This window comes from Strigops habroptila, chromosome 2 (assembly GCF_004027225.2).
Source record: "Strigops habroptila isolate Jane chromosome 2, bStrHab1.2.pri, whole genome shotgun sequence".
NCBI classification, from domain to species: domain Eukaryota; kingdom Metazoa; phylum Chordata; class Aves; order Psittaciformes; family Psittacidae; genus Strigops; species Strigops habroptila.
In genome coordinates this window covers 120,139,608-120,154,856 of record NC_044278.2, presented here as the reverse complement: position 1 = coordinate 120,154,856, position 15,249 = coordinate 120,139,608, and the positions used below count along the sequence as shown (strand labels likewise).

The 15,249-nt window shown below is 43.8% G+C and overlaps 1 protein-coding gene across 2 annotated transcripts; it reads right to left on the bottom strand.

Moving 5' to 3' along the window:
• Nucleotides 1-560: 560 nt before the first annotated feature.
• Nucleotides 561-13,259, bottom strand: LRRC32 (leucine rich repeat containing 32). 2 transcript variants are annotated; one of them, XM_030477255.1, is made up of 3 exons: nt 12,656-13,259; nt 8,933-9,026; nt 561-4,225 (listed from the first exon to the last, which is right to left on the bottom strand). In XM_030477255.1, the coding sequence occupies exons 2-3, from the start codon at nt 9,020-9,022 to the stop codon at nt 2,285-2,287; spliced, it is 2,031 nt and encodes a 676-aa protein (XP_030333115.1). In that variant the 5' UTR covers nt 9,023-9,026; nt 12,656-13,259; the 3' UTR covers nt 561-2,284. The 2 variants fall into 2 exon arrangements, with proteins under 2 accessions (XP_030333115.1, XP_030333114.1); XM_030477254.1 differs by lacking the exon at nt 12,656-13,259 and having other exon boundaries at nt 8,933-9,533.
• Between the last annotated feature and the right edge of the window lie 1,990 nt (nt 13,260-15,249).

Here is a 15,249-nt window from a genome sequence, read left to right as displayed (position 1 = left end):
GATCTCCTTGTTCTCGGTTGGTTGTACTCTAAGAGAGAGACTTGGAAATATGTTCTCTAAGGGAGACCTTATCTCCATTTCCAGTATTTAAAGAATGACTACAAAGAAGATGGAGAATCCCTTTTAACAAGGAGTCACATAGAAGAGACAAGGGGTGATGGGTACAAGTTACTCCTGGGGAGATTCCAGTTGGGCACAAGAGGAGAAATTTTTCACACTGGGAACAATCAGTCACTGGAATAATCTCCCCAGGGAAGTGGTGGGTTCCCCAACACTGGATAGTGCTAAGATTCATCTGGATGGGGTGCTGGTCCGTCTAGTCTAGATCATGCTTTGCCTAGAGAGGTTGGACCAGATGATCCTTGAGGTCCCTTCGACCTGGGATTCTATGATTCTGTTCTATGTTTCTATGATTAAGATATGGGGCAGCTGTCCCTACTTTAGGACAAGAAATTAAAGGTCCAAGGTGGAGTCTGAACACCACAGAAAAATAGAAAGACATAGCTTTTCATCTGTGGAGCATTCCAAGCTGGTGCTTTAATATATTCACAACTCTGTGCTTTTTACAAAATTCAAAGGTGTTTTTATTGTACAAAATTCCACAATGAAAACTGCCAGCCAGTTTCTTACATAACTCCTTTAAAAATAGAATTATACACCTTTTTGTAGTGTTAATTTTGACATTCACTAGCTGGAAGAAACAGAAATGGAGCAGCAATTGGACTCTGAGTTATTTACCTGGACAGGTTTTGGTTTGACCTCTATTTCTCCTATGTGCCTTAATGCAGAGTTCCTGGCATTAACAGAAAACCTGATACAGCTCCTTCCAAAGCCACTGAACCCTGTTAATAGGTCAGGCTCACACCATTGGTGAGCTTTATTTTTCACTTCAAAAGGGTGAATTTGCTGTCAAAGTAAGGGACATAATATATGTCACTGTCAGGTTTTAGCAACAGGTTGGCCAATGTTAAAACCATCACGGAATGAGGATCTACATAACTTTTCTTGCAGCCAGTCCTCCAGACCATAACATCATTTTAGGGAAAGACAGTAGACATCTGATACGAATAATGGCCCAGGACTAGGTTCCCTGTGTGTTGTTTCACTCTTATTTACTGTTTAACCTCCTGTGACCTTTAAAAATAGATATATTATTCTTTTGCACTGAAATACAACTGTATGCAGTGAGTTCCCAATGGTTTTCCTTAGAAATATAAACATTTCAGTCCAATGGTAGCTGATTGAAATTCATTCTCCAAGATATTCCTTTTAAAAAGCCTTCACCCCAGAGATGAATTTCTTCACATTAAACCCAGTTAAATATGTATTGCACACGAGGGGCAAATTTCTCCTCTTTGAGTTGAACTGTGGACCTGTGACCTTCTGAGCAGATCTGGGTAATGTAGAAAGCAGCTGTTTCATGCCTGAGACTTCTCTTACCATCCCTCGTGGGTATTAAGCACCAAGACTAATTGACCTCATCTACCTCTTGTGTCTTGCACCAGTGGCTGGAGCAACATGCTACAAGCAAAGGGAGGTGTCTGAAGAGATTCTTACCACCAAGGTCTTTGGTTCCCATGGTCAGCCTTGGATTTTCTAAATGGCAGCCATAAACACAACAGACACAAATTGTTATTTCCTTTTTTAGCTAAATTCTTATTGTTTTGGAACTCATAGGAAATTTGCAACCAACTTCAGAGAAAAATTATGATTTGGCCTGCCCTGGCATAGTTTTCTTTGATTTCAGTTTAGGAAGGACTAGGAGCTAACCAGTTAGGAAAAAAGCAAAGCTCAGACCCATTCAAAATAGCTTTATCTCAATAACTTTGAGAAGGGCTTTCCTACTCAGCCGACATCATCAATGATTGTCATAATAAAGTGATTTGGTTACAATGCTCAATTTCCATCAAGTCTTTCTGTGAAGGTGAGATCAAGAAGCATCTCTGAGCTTAGTGAAAAGTCTCAAGACCTTAGAGGGCTTTTTCTTTCAGTCTGGTTTAAATTACACATCCCTCAAAACAACAGCAGGACTTTTACAGTGGCCTCTTCTACCACTGAACACAGTTTTTAAGCAGATCTGCTAGAGCATGAAGCAAGTGCAAAACATGGCAAATTCTCCTTCCAGTCCCTGCAACCCAGAGCACTGTAGTGGCACACTTGAGGGGCACTTTGAAACCATCTTAAGATCCACAGTTAAAAATCAAAGATGAGAATTTTACCCTTCATTTCTACACAGCGGCAGTGTAGCACCTGATTTCTTCGGTTTTCAAGGCATTTTGTGTTCCTATGCTTTGAACTGATGGCTAAAGTTTTGCCTGCGGAAGCAAAAAAATGAACCCACACCAATGATGATCACAGATAAAACCAACACAAATGTTAATATGATAAGGAAGTTGATTTTCTTCAGATCCTCTTTTTCACAGTTTTCTGGTCTAATATTCCCGATGTGCATTTCTTCCTGGTACCCAAAGTTCTGAGTGTACTGGCAGGTTAAGTGCTCCACGTTTGGGATCTGGACGTTTTTGTTCTGGATCATTGACGAAAGCCAGATGTTTCCGCAGCAGTTGAGTGGGTTCCCAGTGAGATACAAGTTTTTAAGTGAATTTTCTAATGCTAAAATATTGCTGTTCTGTAATGTACTAAACCTATTGTTCCGTAGGTCCAGAACTTCCAGTGGAGAGTCACTACCCCACTTAGGCAGCCAGTTCAGCTGATTTTCAGAGAGGTTTAAATGTTTAAGGTGACTAAAGCAAGGCAAGTCAATATTTAAATCTATGAGGCTGTTGCCATGTAAATACAAATATTCCAGAGACTTTTCCAGTCCTGATAATGCTTTAACTTCTATTTTCAGTCCAGGGTTCATGGAGAGATCCAAGACGACCAGAGAAGTCTTGTAGAAAGTATATGCTGGTAGGATGCTCAGCATGTTGTCAGCTAGGTATAAGTACTGAAGATCAGGAGAGTCAACAAATGACACACAACCACTTTCCTCTCCAGTAAGTCTTTGCTTAGCTAATCCTGAGTACATGCTACAAAGGCTGATATTATTGCTCTGTAGATTAAGCAGTCTGAGGCTAGGGAGGCTTGAGAAGATATCAAATTGTAGGGTCTGAAGATGGTTGTTTTGAATGTAGAGCTCCTTCAAATTTGACAGTGTGCCAGCGTCTAGGAGAAGGTTCTGCAAAGCATTGTAGCTCAAGTCGAGGACAGTTAGGGAGGTCAATGCACTGTCATAAGTTACTGCAAACGCCTGAAGACAGTTTTTACTGAGATTCAGGGTGTGAAGGGACAACATTGATTCAAAGAACTCATCCGGAAAGGATTTGATTTCATTATAACTTAAGTCTAAATATACAAGGCGGGATAAATAAAGAGAACTTTTGTTTCTACTTTGCTTCTGATCAAGAAGATGAAAAGAAGCATCTATCCATTCTTTTTCCATATAGTCCATTTTATTGTGAGGGGATTCAGCAGTGAGCTGGATTAAATTCTTTGATAAATTCAAACTTACCAGCTTATTTACCTGGGGGAAGACTGGGAAGTGAAGCAGTTTGTTTTCACTCAAATCCAAAAATCTTAAGCTATATTCATCATCTGATTTTGTGGTGTGGAAGGTCTCAATGCTATTCCTGCTAAGGTCAAGTATCTCCAGCTGCCTGAGGTTGAAATCAGAGATGCAAGTAATTGAATTCATGGAGAGGTTGAGTTTGGAAAGGTTCACTAGAGTCTCAAAAGCGCCTTCTTCTATTTCCATGATGATATTACTCTGAAGATCTATCTCCACAAGACTGGGAGATCCCTGAAACATCTTGTGTGATATCATTATAATACTGTTTTCTGCCAAGGAGAGATACCGCAGTGCTGGAGCTTGTTTGGTGAAATACTCAGCCATCCCATTGTACAGACTGTTGTGAGACAAGTCCAGTATTTCCACCTTGGGTAAAAGTCCAATCCCTTCTGTCCCATTCTGAGCAAGCTCATATAAGTGATTGTTGGCTAAGTTTATTTCCAGCAAATTCGTCATGTGTGCAAAGACTCCAGGCGTGATGAAGCTGATCTGGTTAGAGCTTAAATCCAGGCACTGGAGGGAAGTGTAAAACGACAATGGCATTTCAGGGATGCTTTGAATCAGATTTCCAGACAGATCTATTTTGTTTACACTTGGATGAAGCTCATGAGGGATTTGGTGGAGGTCTTTGTTGTGGCAAAATGCCTGCAAGTTTGCCTGCCAGAAAAAGAACAGAGAGAAAAGGGGTTGTCACCTGATAAATGAAGAACATCTTTGCATGAAATATAAAGAAAATAACACTCAGCATCGAGGCAGATCCTTCTTCTAAAACACTGATAACACTACTTTCCCTGAGCATTCAGACAGCAAGAACAAGAATCCTAATGCTTCTTTGCACTCAATTCATTTTAAAGATATTTCTGACTTACAACAGTATTTTTCTGCATGTGACACCTACTAAATGTTCTCCTTTTCATACCTTTTTCCCAAGTTCATTTTAATAGACCCGAATGAAGGAGTTTTGCCTTTTTCCATTGTAATCAAGCACAATTTCCTCACTTTTGTTCTGATTTATTTTCTCACTTTCATCACTGTATTACATTTTACAAACTCTACTTGTAATAGTAAGTAGTACTTAGAAGAGCTTCACTCTGTTGGCAGAATAGGTCCCAAAGCAAGGAGGTGGAGAAATGTATAAGGATGATATTGCACAAAAACTCTCTCTCTCCTTCTAAGTCACATCCTCAGGTATTTGATCATGTCTTCCTGGCACAGGTTGCCCAGGGAAGCTGTGGCTGCCCCATCCATGGCAGTGTTCAAGGCCAGGTTGGGCAGGACTTAGAGTAACCTGGCCTAGTGGAAGGTGCCCCTGCCCATGGCAGGGGGTTGGAACTGGATGAGCTTTAAGGTCCCTTCCAAACCCAACCATTCTGTGATTCATTCTATGATTCCTTCAGCCATGGCTAAGTTAAGCAATGTGTCTTTAACCACATGGGTCATTCAACAACTGAAACATTTCCGATGCAAATCTCCAAACTTTTCCTTCTTTAACCATCCATGTTTATCCTTTTCCTAAGGCAACAGCTCCCTTCTTCTTGTACGGAGAGCATGAACCCATACAAGACACCCACGATACAACATGGAAAAGACAAATTATGTAAAGTCAGCTTTTGAGAGAAAAAAGCTGTGACATGCACTGAGGGTCATGCCTTTTCAGTCCAATTCTCAGTAGCAGTGTAGCGAGAAGTGTCAAATTCATCTTCTAGATGCATGTCTGTTTAATTGCAGCTAGGGCTGAATCTGTATCTAGAGCAAAACCTGTAGTGTGTGCTGATAAGCAAACATGAACATGACTATCCTTGTATAAATGTGAAGCCGTGTTTTGTTATCAAGGAGAACATACAGCAGCGGGAGGAAGTGGAATGTGAAAGGCTTAGGCAACATTTAATTTTTTGAGGAAAACTCTTGTTATGAATGTATTTGGGTGACTGGGTCATGTAGTGTTTGTAGAAAGATCAGAAGAAAAAGAAAGGAAAAAATCTGTTGAATCTTAACATGTGTGGAGCAGCAGAATCCAGATTCCATGACGCACAGCTTTTCAGACATTAAAGAAACATTAAAAGTAAAAAATGCTGAAAACCATCTGTTTCATGTGAACTTTTAGGTGAATGAAGTGGCAGGTCTGTTTAGAAGTGGGGCAATAGTCAGCATTTTGTGAAGCCCTTTTGCATCATGTGAGCTTTGGAGACCGCACAAAAATGTGCCAGGGAAGTGTAAGTGCTCATCCAAACTCTAGATATACACAGGCTGCTCCGCAGTCCTTCCCATGATACATTTTTCCCAAAGATCCCAAGCAAATGGCCTATTAAAGCCTGAACCCTTTCCTATTTTTCCCCTCCAACTCACTCAAATCTCCCCCAGCTAAACAAATCAGAATAGAAGTGAAGGGGATTTTCTGGCTTCTCCCTGACATTATCCCTGCCTTGCAAAGTCACTGTAGAATTACTCATTTTGAGCTAAAATGTTCAGAGTTGGGCTTAGCTCCGAGGCCTAAATAACAGAGCAGGAAGTCTCTTCTTGCTTGGTTTATGGAAGAGGGAGAAGCCAGAAGGATACAAAAATCCAGAGTGAAGAAGCAGCAGCTGCTTTGCAGCCTAAGGGAGATGCCAGGTTTCTTCCCACTCTTTGAGCCAGATCTCAAAAAGCACTGAGCACCCTCTGCTCCCTCTGGGCACCCAGCATCTTAACTAAGTCTTGATCCAACTCCCATTAGGGCCAGTGGCTGGTTTTCACTGAAGTCGATGTGGGAGAGGTCAGTCTCAGTTCACTATGCATCTTGCAGGATTAGGCTTTTAATCTGCATCCACTGAACCCTCCCAGTGAAAAGGGAGTGATAAAATCTATACCTCCCACTGTCTGCCATTTGTTCCTATAACATTTTCCCTCCCATATTTTAACTTTCATTCCTTTTCAGTGACTATTTTCATCCTCACTGAATTTCTTATCTAGTCTGTTCTAAACCATCTTTTTCTCCCCCGAGGCTCAAACTGCACGAATTTTGTTCTCATTAGCACTAGGAAGAAAAGATGAAGCATTTCTCAGTGGGATGGAGCAAACAGCATCTGTTTGCATGTATCTTCTCTCCTCCCACCCCATAGCTCAATGGGTTGGCAGCCTGAGGCTGGAAAAGAGATTTTTGCTGGTCTCACATTCTGACTTTATCATCTCTGACGGTGTTGCCACTGTTTTGTTTGAGGTCTGTTGGCAAGAAGTACTGCAGGGTGGGAGCACTTGGTCCCTTCAGTGTCTGGTCCCATTCAGGTGCTGGCAAAAAGCGACCCAACAGCTCATAAGTTGAGCATCATTTGGATTCTGACTCCAGTTCTTCACTGGTCAGCAGTGGATGGAAGTTGTCACCCACCTTAGCAAGAGCCCTAAAAGCAAAGCAGCTGGATCCAAGCTCGTGTTCTCTTGTACCTCTCAAATTCATGAGCATTTGAACCAAAGAATTTGGGCTGGATCCACATGGCACTGACTTGCATTTGCACAATGTCCATGCCTATTCTCTAGAAGAGCTGCCCAGCTACATAACCAAACCTTAGCAGTTTGCCCAGGTACCACGTATTAGCTGACTTCTGACAGCTGGTTATAAGCATGTTCTTGCATCACCTCAATGATATAATTTTCTGAAACCCCATCCCTTGTATAAGCTATTTATTTGAAAGCTCCTCCTTTGCCAGATAACATGAAGTAGAAGAAACATCTGTCTTTAGGAGGTAAAACATGAACTAGTTGAAGCCCCTCTCCTTGGAAGACAACATGAGTTAGGAAGAATATCCTGACATTGAAGCTGTGCCTTGTTGTCTTGCAAACAGGTAGATTATGCAGTAACTTGTATAATCAGTGCAGGGGGCTGGTAGGGACTGTTTATTTCCTAAAACCTCTTCTAGAAGACCTTGGTTCAATGACAGGAGCATCAGCAGTGAGTCAGAGAGGCACACGGGTTTCTGACTCATGCCTCTTCCATGAGATCTAGGATGAAAGTTTCCACTTCTGAGCCTTTGCTATTCTAAAGGTGTCGCCACAGGGAAAGTACCATGTAAAACAGGAAGGCTGTGATGAAAAATGATGCTGTGAAGTAAGCAGGACTCTCAGTGAACCCATCAGCCCGTTCAGTAGCTCCGTCTTTCTTTAAGCTGTGTTTGGATTTACATTGGACCAAACAACCAGCAAAGGAAGATGATCAACATCGACATCAGTGATGCTGAGCTGTTAATTTATACTAGATGAACATCCCAAGTCTTGACTGCAGCACGTTTGCTGTTGAGGCTGAATTTATCCCAGCCTAGTTGTGTAGAGTCTTGAGTTGTTTGCTTGATAAAAACAGTTTAGAGTGCAGTGGTGGAAACAAGCATGTGTTTACTTCTCAGCAATCAGCCTGATCTGTGACCCATCAAGGAATGGGACGGGAGGGATTTGCTTGGATTATTGCGCCATGTGACTATGATACACGGGACCCAAGCTGTCGTGTTTACAGTGGCTTCATCAGTCTTCCCTCTGCAGCCAACGAATTGAGCTACCCACCTTCCCAAGGTCTTTTTATATATACTAGGTCTTAATTTCTCTGGAATTCAGGAAGTGCAGCAATACGGCAGGGTGGGCAGGAATGGAATGAGTCCCATAAGGGCGATGTGTACAGCTAGCAAATTATTTTTTTTCCCTATTTTGGAAATTGTTGAGGATTTGTGCTGAACAGCTTCAACATTCGGGAAAAAAAATAAGAAGATAAGTATTTTTAAACAGCCTGTTACAGTCAGAAACACTTGGATGGGGAACGGAGAAATTTCAGCTGTGAATAACATTTATAATATACCAGGTGCTTGCAAAACATCAAGGAGGAAAAGGCTTTGTCACTTCTTTTACCTCCAGCAGAAGTCAGGTACAACTCCCCTAGCAGCAGTGCTGTGTCAGGGTAGAGGAGGTCAGTCTTCTGTTATTACAAAAGGGCTCATATAGATGTATTTCACAGAAGATGCTTTATTTAAAGCACAAAGAACTTAGGCCTGATATAAAGGAGTTGATTTTGGGTCTAAGTTCTTTCTCTGTCTCAGCCACAGAGTCCTTGTACAGTCTTGGGGAAATCAGGTCAAATTTCTTTTCACCAGCTCTCCCTTAGAAAAATAAAGAAGATAATATGTCCCTTCTTCTCCCCACTCCTTTTATGTGCTGTCACAACAAGGACACAACCTGAGAACAGCCTGCTGAGCATCCACTACTGCAGCAAAGCCTACCTCTACCACAGAAACCCCAGTACTTTGGGGGTTTCCCTTCTCAGAGACCATAGCTATTCGTGCAGTGCCTGTAACAAGGGGGTCCCAACCTCATCTAGGATCTTAAGGGAACTGAGCATGGAGACAGCCTTACCATTTCACAGGGCATCATCCCCTCTGTGGACTGATTGTTAGAGGTTCCTCTGTTCACCACTGCCAGGAAGAAGATGATGTACAGTTTCATGGTTCTGCAGGTAAAAGTAATTCTGGTTAGATTTCTAATGCGACACAGTGAAAGCTGGCAGCAGATCACCATCTAACATGGAGAAGCACACAGTGCAAGAAATTAACCCATCTCTGAGCCTACAGCACTTACAACCTACCTGCATCCCTTTGAGCCTTGTGGGAAAAAGAGAGATTTGTATGAGGAAGGTCCAAGGCATTTCATGGCATTGCCCCATTGTGATTTCAGCTGCTACCTCGATGATACCAGGCCACACAATGAAGTCCAGATGCTCAAGCTGGGCAGTGTGTCTGGCATCATGGAGAACCACTGAAAACCCAGTTACCTTCACTCTCCCCATAGAGGCAGCTCAGGTACTTTCAACTGGGCTGGAGATTTGGGGTGCCAAGTCCTGAGCAAAGCAAATGAGTGATACTCAGAAACAACACACATTGGGAACAGTTTACATTTCCATCCACAGCATTTTCCACTCCTCTCATCCCAGAGTGCCAGAAATTTTACACACTCATCCAGATTTGTTAATATAAACAGCTTAAAGAATGGACTGAGAACTTTTTGTCCAAATGTTAGTTTTCCATTTTATACATCCCAGGTATGGGCAGTCTTTTAAATACATTTGAAAACAGATGCCTTATAATGAGACAGATATAAAATTGAATGGATTTGTGTGAAATGAAGGATTCATCAGAGTTTAACTGGAAAGCAATCCAGAAAAGAGCATAGGAATAACTGCAAAAGGAGCAAAAATACTGGGAAAACTGTCACTGGGCAATGGGAGAAAAATGCAAAGGAAACCAAGGGAAAGCATTTGTCCTTAAAATGCCTTGTTTCTAGATGGACACTAATGAGGTGTCTGGCTGTGGTCACCACTGATGTGAGCTCCAGATATCACTTCTTTATGACTGCCTCTGTGGCAAACATGCCTTATCTGTCTGTATTTGTATGGCTTCTTGAGGCAGATCTGAGCTGATCCTGCCCACATCCATAGCTAGCAAGGCACACGCCAGCTCCCAACTGGAAGCTATGCAGCAGTACATAGCTAGCACTACACTTAAGTCTTTCCAGGAGCAAGCCTGCATCTGTAAGCTCCAAACGCACGCCAGTTCCATGCACATGTGCCGCCAAGAACCGGCATCGACGTACCGTTACTCAGCGGCTTCCACCCACAGAGCATCAGAAGGCTGGAAACAAGAGATGGGATCATTCCCAGCTGGTGGAGATCCCTCCGCTTAGTCACTATTTGAGGGATGCAGCTGATGGCCATGCGTCCACGCGGTAATTGCAATTGCTGGACAGCAGTGCCAACAGGTTCACTATAGAAACCTGCCTGGTCCCTCCACTTCCCAAACGGAGAAAAGGGTTGTGTACTAGGAAGAGAGAAACTGGGGAGGCTTAGACCACACCTACTCTGTTTTCAGATTGCACATTCATAGGATCATAGAATCACATCGTGGTTTGTGTTGAAGGGACCTTAAAGCTCCTCCAGTTCCAACCCCTGCCACGGGCAAGGACACCTTCCACTGGACCAGGTTGCTCCAAGCCCCTGTGTCCAACATGGCCTTGAACACTGCCAGGGATGGGGCAGCCACAGCTTCTCTGGGCACCCTGTGCCAGCGCCTCAGCACCCTCACAGGGAAGAGCTTCTGCCTCAGAGCTCATCTCAATCTCCCCTCTGGCAGGTTAAAGCCATTCCCCCTTGTCCTGTCCCTACAGGCCCTTGTCTAAAGCCCCTCTCCAGGGTTCTTGTAGCCCCTTTAGGCACTGGAAGCTGCTCTAAGGTCTCCTCTGAGATCTTATGTTCCTTCCAGTTCAGGAAAACAGCTAGTAATGAATGGTGATCTGGGACCCCAAATGAAAGAGCTTGGAGTTTGTCTTTGGAGCTCAGCAGCAGGATCAGAAGTCTTGTTTCATTCTCCCCCTCTAAAACAAGACCAAGAATGTTCATTCTTGACCCTTTTAATTGAAGTTTGTACAATACACTGAAGTCATCCTATAGAAGGAGGAATTGCTGATACCACCACCTATAATGTCTCTGTTGTCCCCACTCTGTTCCTCATTCCCCAGGGCTTAGAGGAGTGGGTGCCTCCTCTGAGGAGAAAATGAGTTTTTTCATTTGGATATTAGTTTGTTGGAATTGAGATAAAACCCAAACACACCAATGATTACAAGGCTGTATTCAGAGCCCTCAAATGGAAATTGTTTCTGTTTAGATCCAATTAATTAAGTTGAGGAAATCTCCATGGATATTACCCACAACAGGGCACCACCCTCATGGACAACATGCGTCCCATGTACCCTGTAATGTCTTCTCTTGCCACACTGCCAGTGCAAAAACTGGTCCCTTTGCTCCTTACATAATAAACTTGACACAATGCAGGGTCTTGACATGCTTTGAAGCTTCCTAAACTGTAAGTTTACAAACCAACTGGGAAATGGATGTATTTAAACACAAAAATGTGATTTAATGGCTTGCTGTGTAACACAGATCTGTACTAAGCAAGGATGCTGTGCCTCAGGATGTTTCTAAGGTGGATCTCACACCCTGAAGCACTAGGATGTGGTGCTGTCTTCCAACATGAGACCATATGGACCCCATCCAGAAGAGGGTAAAGCTGTTCCTCATTGTACAGCAAAGGGAGATAGATTCCCTTCCCAAGGTGTTTTTCAGTTCAGCTGTCCAGCTGAGGAGCTTTTCCTGTCTAGCTTTTTTCTGTACAACCATTACATCCCCCTCAGCAACACCTAGCATGACACAGCACCACATCCCCCTTCTCTCTGTCCTGTTCCCCCCCCTCCCGCCAGTGCAGAGCTCAGGGCTCACAGGACCCCCATTGTGCTGGTGTCAGAGAGCATCACCACAAACCCCTGCCTGCTGGCGCTGGCACCGATGTCTCTAACCACAGCTTACAAAAACAATCCAGGAGCAGCAGTAGCAGCAACTCACCCTAAAAGAGCTTTTATTGCTCTGAGGCTTTCCCAGCTTCGTGCTTGGTGCCAGTTTGCTCCCACTGGCAGCTGCGATAAAAATCCCAGCATACCTCAGAACAGCATTGAGCTCTCAACCCCATTCAATGTCACAGCTTTCCATCACAGTACTTCAAAATCACCCATCCCCATCCACAGCTGAAAAATATAGGTGATTTCAGTGAATAACACCCCTGAGGAGCCTTATTAAATGGGTCAAATAATTTAGCATCTAGAAAAAGAATAGTACCCAAACCACATCAGCATATCCACTTAGCAGATGGGAGGGCAAAAGCAGAGAAGATCAGTGATTTGCCCCGTGAACACATTGAAAACAACGGAATAATCAGGGTTGAATCCCAGTTTTTCCAGTTCCCAATCCAGAACAATATTTGCCTCCATCTCTATTACAATATTAACCCTGAAACCACTTCATAGATGTTGCTCGTAGCTAACAACAGCAGCATTTCCTGAATTTCCCCCAAAGGTAATTTTTATTACTACTTAGACAATTAACAGAGATGTTCTCCTGTGCCCAAAAGAAGTTAAATACAAGAGAATACACCAAACACAAACCAAACTCCCCAGGGTCTGATCCTTTTTCACACTAGACTCTTTGTGCTGAGTTGGAGCCTTCAGGGTTAAAAAGAGTGAGTATTTCATGTTTACCTTGTTTCAAGGGTTCCCCGCTTCCCCACACACTGCTTATCATGTCTTTAAAACGCATATCCAGCTCTTCAAAACCGGTTCAGTCCTGGTACCGATGAAGTTGCCCGTCAGCTTCATGTTCACTCATTCAGGACGCCAAAAGGCTCCCTCTCAACTTCAGAACGAAGGCATTTTCAGGGAAATAACCTTATTTGGGACGGTGTCTGCTTTAAATTATGTTGCTTGTCTTCCTCCGCACTCCTCTCCAGGCTCTTGCTGGGTCCTAGCCACCGCTGTGCTCCGGATGGAGTCAGCTACTGTGTGACATCCTGAAGCCCTTTGCTTGGGGCAGGCGTTGAGAAACAGGGAGATTTTTGCCAGGGAAACTTGTCAGGATCAGGCCACAGGGAATAAGTAACTTACCGTTGCCGATGCTATTTAGCTGCATGCGTGGTGCAAGGCAGGGTGTTTACTTTAGGGTTTTGTGTCTACGAGTTGCATTCCGGGAGGGTTGCAGCCTCCTCACCCTGTACCTAAATCCCGCTCTGCATCTTTAGGAAAACAGTGCTGAAGGATTGAAAGTTTAAGATTCAAGGATAATAAATACAAAGCCCAGAAATCTGGAAACCTGCCCTGGAGAAAATAACTCTTTCTCTTTACAGTGATCCCACTTACCAGACTGTGAGAGCAGTTTGTGGACAGGACAATGTAGTGCCAGCTACAATGCACCTGAATTGATGGGTTTTCATGGCACAAGGGTGGAATTAGGGACCCTGGTAAAAGCAGAGGGGTCTGAAAATCACACGAGTTGCTGAATTTTTGGCAGTGAGTACATAGTGCTGAATCTACCAGACGTACAAGGAAAAGTTCCCATTGCAAAAGGGGTGCTTTTGCCATGCAGAAGGTGATTACGGATTGCCTGGGAATTCAGCTTTTTATTTATTATTTTGTGCTGCCCTCTAGGGCTGGAGCAGCTGTCTAATTGCTGGTTTCCCCACTTCCTTTTCCTAATTAATCCTGCTTCTGGAAAACCCACCTTTACATGGATTTCACCCTTGCTTTCTCCCAACCTCACAAGCCTGAACTGCTGCAATCTGCTTTTCCCATGGTTGAAATAGTAAGCCAAAGAGCTGAGCTCTCAGCATCCCTTCTGTTTTGCAATGCACCCTGAAATGAGAGGCATAAATGCTATGAAGAAGTGGCAGTATGTGCGCAGGCGTGATTAGGTGCAATGGATAGAAAAATCCATGTTTAACTCTCAGAAGAACAGTCTGCCAGTGAGATTATCACAAGTTTGGACTCATTCCCCTTGGCTGGGCTCTCCTCAGACTAGTTTTGATCACCTTCACCCAAGTACATCATGTCTTGAGCTGTTTTTCCCCTTGATCCCTTTGGCACACTCCCTAGAGTCAAGCCCTCCATCTGCAACCCCCTTGCATTACCTTGGGGTAAGCAGGAAGCTCATGTTGAAGCTGGGGACTGGTGGTGTTGTCCAGAGGTTTAAATGCCTTTTGGATGCTCTGGGTTTACAGTTCGCCTCGTCAGCAGTGTGCAATAGCACTTGCAACACACAGACACTTTTGCAAGGAAAACCTCAAATATTTGAGATCTTCAAGAAAACAAAAATACTTACATATATATAAAAGGATATTTTGATTTGATTTGGAGATGGAATACAAATATCATGCCTGTAATGAAGAGTAGCGAGTGCCCTGCATGATGGCAGCTTCACATATTTCTACACCTGGATGTTCAGAGGACTTTGGGTAAAAATAGCAGGGTTTTTGTTGGTGGTGCTTTTTTAAGCCAGCTCTGTTCCTCAAGCTGTTCCACCGAGTGGCCAAGCAGCTGTGCCAGCTGAACTGTGAAGAAGAGCCTGGACAGAAACAAATGCCAAAGCAGGAGGGAAGGGCATGCACTGATTCTGCTGCTCAGGACTTTTCTTCATTAAAGCCATAGCCTTAGAGGACACTGGGAAAGATCAGCACTGTCAGTATCATCTTTGCCCTTTCCTAAAGGGGATCTGCCAGCAAATAGTTCCAAAGACCCTGAAGCATTTGGCTGACTTCCCGTTTTCATGATTTGGGCTACCCAGCAGTTTACACCTTAAAGTGTTGAAACATCAGCATGATGGATGTGCCTGGGTTACCTGTATAGGACACGACTGGGTCACCTCCATTGGGCAGACTGAAGAACCAAGGTCTTTTGTCCACCTGCACAGAATAGCAAGGGCTGTCCCACCCCATTGATGCCAAAGAGTTTGTGCCTGCAGGTCTGTGAAATCAGGCCCTTCCTGATTTTCCTGTGGTCTCTTGAGCAATTACTGCCTGCTCAGTTTCTGGATTCCACCCCCCACCACCCAAAGGCGGTGGTACCTCATCAGACCTCTGTTCTGCTCCAAACCCTCTTCCCTGCATGGCCGAGAGCAAAGAGGAAAAGCAAATCCCAGCCTCTGGCTCTCACGAGCTGGTCTGTAATCGGCTGCAGGTTCCCAAGGGTTTTGGATAAACAAGAGCATGTCTTGACGATCATGTGTCTTGAACCTCCGGACCTTTTGGAGTCTGTCCATCCCTAACACTGCTGCTTTCTAAGGCACTGCTTTTGGGTTGAGTCCT